The sequence below is a fragment of the Epinephelus moara genome, chromosome 20 (genome assembly GCF_006386435.1).
Source record: "Epinephelus moara isolate mb chromosome 20, YSFRI_EMoa_1.0, whole genome shotgun sequence".
Taxonomy (NCBI): Eukaryota; Metazoa; Chordata; class Actinopteri; order Perciformes; family Serranidae; genus Epinephelus; species Epinephelus moara.
Genome location: NC_065525.1, coordinates 12,920,262 through 12,925,974, shown reverse-complemented (window position 1 = coordinate 12,925,974; position 5,713 = coordinate 12,920,262). Strand labels below are relative to the sequence as shown.

At 43.1% G+C, this 5,713-nt stretch overlaps 1 protein-coding gene across 1 annotated transcript in view; it reads left to right on the top strand.

Moving 5' to 3' along the window:
* The window catches only part of jph3b (junctophilin 3b), a 64,541-nt gene extending 61,021 nt beyond the window's left edge, over window positions 1–3,520 (top strand). Inside the window, exon 6 of the mRNA XM_050074192.1 lies at window positions 994–3,520. Within this exon, the coding sequence (XP_049930149.1) occupies window positions 994–1,074 (81 nt within the window). The 3' untranslated portion in view covers window positions 1,075–3,520. The remainder of the gene's footprint in view (window positions 1–993) is intronic.
* Window positions 3,521–5,713: the final 2,193 nt, after the last annotated feature.

The following is a 5,713-nucleotide window of genomic DNA, read 5'->3' as shown; positions in this document are numbered from 1 at the left end:
CCCCCTGCTGCGCCGCCACACCCATCTCGGCGCACCTCGGTCTGCCAAACTACCAAACTGAGCGCGCCTCAGGTTGCGCTGCTCGAAACTAGCTCTGCGCGGGGTTCGCCACCCTGCGCCACCCTGCGCCACGCCGGGAAACTAGAGCCCTAAGTGTCCAACAGGTTGGTTTTTTCACTGTGGCTACAGTATGATGTCATAGTGTGATGGATCTCTTAATATAGTCATCTGCTCCAGGCATGCTGCAAGTGTTTAGATTACATAGCCTACACTGCTGAATGTAGCTACATGCTAACATCAGGGAAACATGTAAATTTGGTTGCCGATGTTGTTAATTCTCCCCAGTTTGGATCAAATTTCTCCTGGAACATGTCCGCTTGTGTTTAAAACCTTTTATTGGGGATTTTTTAGGGTAGAACATACCGCTATTCTCCGTTATAGTCATTACCTGGCTGCAATGATGGTGCAGAGAGATACAGAAGACCCGGAAATACTGACCAATCAGAGCAGACTGGGCTTTTTTGAAAGGGGGGTTTAAAGAGACAGACAGATGGTGAACACAGGTTTTCCAGCAAAGACAGTATGAGGTTAATAAAGTGTTTTTAACTATTAAAATATGTAGCAGACACATCAAATACAAGTATAAACCTGAAAATAAGCATAATAGGTCCCCTTTTGTGTTTACTCACAGCACCTCACTACCTATATATATATATATATAAAACCACTGGTTGATTATTAGGTGTGTGTTCCCCTTTACTTTATTGACATAATAATGACCAACTGTGGTAATAAGAAATGTCTAGGCCTTTCTGCATTGCTTTGGTTAAAAGGTAAATGGATGAATATAAATGACTGCGCACATTTGTATGTCTTAGCAGGTTAGATATACTGTCTGTATGAAAACAGCCTTGTGTGTGAGCTCTGAGTGTGTGTCCTGATTATTGACACTCTCGCCTTTTCTCTCTTTCACTCTCTCTCTCTCCCACGCAGGCCTACAGCTCTATCCTGGTTGTCATGGTGATTCTGCTCAACATTGGAGTGGCTATTTTGTTTATCCACTTTTTTATTTAAAGACAGCACCGCTTTCAGAGTCAGCCTATCTATGCTACAACAACTATAAATTCATATGAGTATTACGACCAATCTGCCACCCCTTCGTGTTCCTGGTGGGAGGACCGCAACCAGCCGAGGGAAGACGAGGACCAAGGAGGGCTCCACCAATATTTGGGCTAAAGGTGGCTAACCCGGGCTAACCTCGGCTATGCTCTCCCCAGTCGTCTGGAGAGAGATGCCGAAGTGTGTAGCCCAAAGAAGTGGATGAAAGAGGGGGTGAACCAGTCCAGGTAACTGGACCACAGGGAGATTATATAGTCCAGAAACTGGACTTAAGTGAGCTTCAACAGTTCACATATAGACTCAAATGGGCTGTACCGGTCTGATCCCCAGGCCACGAGAGCTGCAGCTGGCATTACAGCGAGATGTCTGCTTCCACTGTCTGCAGACAGGACTGACAAGACAGACTTTTTCATCTTCAAATCATAGTTTTCAACAGATTTGTAACTTATAATTTATTTATTAACATTTTCTCTCATGTACAATATGTTGATGGATATATTCTTTATTTTGTAACCCTCCACCCCTCTTTATATAACTCCTGCCTTTTGGTTCCTCCGCCTGCCCTGGTGTTGTTACTGATGGTACAGGGTGTGTGTTAATGTGTGTGTGTGTGTATGTGTGTGTGTGTGTGAGCTGGCTGTATACATGGTTGATGGCTCCCTGTCCAAGCACACACACTCACACACTCATTGCTTTTACCCCATTCCTCTCATTCATTCGTCCTTGCTCTGATGTCTGTCTCCTCTCATTCTTCATCTCTTGCTGAGAGTGAGAATTTTGTGTGTGTGCATGCTTGTGTGCGTCTCTGCATACTGTATTTACAGTATGTTTGCAGTGTACATGTTTTTTGTGCAGAATGTGAGCGTGTTTGCGACTGCATCAAGACGGCATGTCTTCATGCGTGTGTATGTATTTATGTGCGTGTGCTCTCCAAGTAGCTCAGTGGCCTTTCACGCTGTTCATGAACTTTACCAGAGCATCTCATGAGAACGCAGTCACCGCTCATCCACATCTAGCCTACTAGCATCAGCTGACAGCTGTGCTCTCTCCATCTCTCCCTCCTACTCTCTCCCACCTCCACACACACCAGTCAGAGGATGGAGCTTCCTCTGAGTTGGTGGTAGTTCAAGACAGACTGTCCTTGGCAAAGCCCTGCACCTACTGTACCACTAGCTGAGGTATTTAGAGGAAATACTGCATTCAGTGAAGCAGAGCCTGTATGTGTAACACCAGAACTACAGTTTTAAAGACAATATCATATTGATAAATCAGTGTCTCCCACTGCTTCTCTCAAAACATAACCTGATGACAACAACAACATCTTTTATACTATACTTGCAAGATGTCTGAAAAAAATACTAGTCGCCACCTGCCTTGCTTTTGTAGCGCAATCGATAAAAGTACAACAATGCATGCATATGTACTGTAATATCTTAGTTGTGCATTGGATCTGAAAGCATAAAAAGCTTCAGAAGCACATGCGACATGTTAAGTTTTGATAGGAGCAGTGTCTGGAGAGAAGCCTATTTGATACTGATCATGAAGCTGGGATAAAACAGCAGAGTCAAAATTTCTGTTATTGATCTTTTCTGGGTTAAATGAAACAAAGTGAAACCTCTACGTTAGGCTAAGTGATACTCGGAGCAGCCTGATAGGAACAAACTGGAAATGATGCAAATCTGTTGTAGTGTAGTAGCAAGCAGTGGGCAGGATCAAGGTCAGGATTTACAGCCTCCTTTCCTCAGCTTCTTCTCCAATCATCCTAAACCATCTATGACAAACAAACAGACACAAACACCAGTCATAATTTAATTATGTTTTGTAGTAACTGGGTATGTGTGTGTCTCAAACCCATCTGGCAGACCAGCCTCTGTGTTTGTTTGCATATGTGCACATGAATGCTCATCGGACTGTGTGAACATGTGTGTGCATCCTGCTCCTTCCACGTGATTGGATGGGATGGGAGAGCCTATTGCCATCGGTAACAACTTCCAGGAGGCAGGGAGGTTCGCTGTTGTTTTTCTGTCCGACAGCGTTTCTCAAACTACGGACTGGAACTCAAACTCGGCTGTAGGCTCATTTCTGGTGTTTCCCCCACATTATTACAAGAGTACAGTCTAATGTGCCTGCACCCCGAGAGGCAGAACGATGTAATTTTCGTTTCATTTCAGTCCCAGACTGAAAAAGGTTCAAAAAGCTCTGCTGTATGCCATCAGCCTGGTGACGATGCCCTGCGTCACCCTGTTAGTCCGCAGCATGCTACAGCATGCCAAGCTCTCTCTCTATAGTTTGACTCTAATTTCTTTCTTTCTTTCTTTCTTTCTTTCTTTCTTTCTTTCTTTATGTTTCTGGGAATTACTCTGTTTTGTTTTTGAGTTATGTGGAGAAAATAATGAAAGTGTTTGAAAGAAAATGACTCCCGGCTCCTGTGTTTTTAATCTTTCTCTGTCTTTGTGATGCAGTGTTGTGTTTTCATACTTTTTCTGTCTGTGACTGTGTGTTAGGCAGCATCCCTGATGCAGAGAGGGAGTGGCACAGGCCTGGTTAAGAGGGAGGGGTGTGGTAACTATAGCAACCTTAACAAAATTTTCTTCCGTCAGCGGGTGGGCGGGGCTTGTCGTTGGGGGCGGGGTTTATCTCTTTAGACCAATGTTCTCAATGAGAGTGAGGATGGGTGGCGGCTGTATTGACTGAGAGAAACATGAAGAACTACACAGGAGGGCACAGTGAGGGGAAAATGAGGCTATAAATGTTTAATCAAGTACATCTGTGTTTAATCAACATTTTAAAATAATTTTTTGGTGTGTGACGTTTTCATCATGCGCGACCAGGCACAGCCAGGTGTCATGATGGATGCAACGCCACATCCAACAGAGAGGATGCTGCTGCATCAGGTATCAACATGGACATCTGCCGCCATCTTCTGGTCCTGGGTATGAACTACATAATAACGGCATAAGAGGGCCTTGGTTCTCACCCGTGAGTTAACAATGAAGATACTATTTTACTGTAGATGTAATATGGATCATTGCTGCCGCCATGTTGCACCTAAAGTATTTTGATACAGTAGTTTTAGTAAATCATCAGGTGGGCTGACTAGAAATCACATCACCACATCTTCCAGCTATGGATGGATTACTGAATGGGCCACAGGGAACAGGCCCAGAGGAGCCTGTTCCCTGTGGAGCCCAGTGTCAGGGCTCCTCTGGCATGACAACATAAAGACCAGGAAACAAGCTTGATAGACCTTAAAGAAACATAAAACAGCTGCAAAGAGACACAGCGATACTCACAATGACTACTACTACAGATTCAAAATGACTACCAGGAGACACAAAAAGACCATAAAGTGATGCAAAGGGGGCAACAAAAAGACATTAAGATACTCACAACAACTATGAAAGGGAGCAAATCAACCACAGAGAGACACAAATTACCACAAAGACTCCCAAAGCAACTTCAAAGAGACACAATATGACTGCTAAGAGACAAAAAGACCACAAAGAGATGCAAAACAGCTGCAAAGAGACACACACATGCTCACAATGACTAAACAACTACAAAGAGACACAAAATGACCACAGAGAGACCCAAAGCAGCTACAAAGGGAATCAAAATGATTGCAAAGAGATGCAAAAAGACCACACAGAAACACAAAATGACTGAAGAAATACACAAAAAGATGACAAAGAGATGCAAAACAGCTGCAAAGAGACATTCAGATACTACAAATACAAAAAGGGGCTAAACAACCACAAAGAGACACAAAATTACCACAAAAAGATACAAAGGAACTACAAAGACCATCAAAATGACAGCTAAGAGACACAAAAAGACTACAAAGGGATGCAAAGCATCTACAAAGAGACTCAAAATGACTACAAAGAGATGTGAAACAATCACAGACAGATGCATAAACTACAACGTCCGTGTGTTTTGCTCCTATGGAGGACAGGTGGTGGGACCTTCTGCATGTCTGTGCCCAGGGTATATTGTCTCAGAATCCACCTATGCTGCCATCCCTTTCCAAAACTATATTTCTATAGCCTTATATTACCGTTTGACACTCATCACTGTGGCTTTATGGTTGCCTTTTCTTATTTATGGCACTCTAAAATCTGGTAATAATACTTGTCTTTAATTTTTTTTAAATCTTTATATATTTGTATTTGTAATAGTAATGAAGGTTATGGAACTTCCTAATAACTTTCCAGTTTCCCTCTAAACTCAAACAGTAATAATAATAGCTACTTAAGTAATAACTAAATTAGTCGTAGGGTACATAGACCATAACTTTCTAAGTAGTGAGACTACCATACTAAATAGATTATATAGCATCGCTTTAACGACGTGTATCTGGCACTTTAAAGCTCCAGTAATAAAGCTGAGATATGTATGAGCGCATGAGAAAAAGATGTGAAATAGCAGGGCAGCGGATATCCCTCTGAGCCAATCACGAGAGAGGCCTCGCATGCGGACGGGACTCGCAGCCAATCAGTGGAGGCCTTTCCGTGCAGTGGGCGGGTCTTGCTGCCAGAGTTGGGTTAATGTTATACACAGCTGTTTTTTTCTTGATTTCAAGACTCATGGCAGA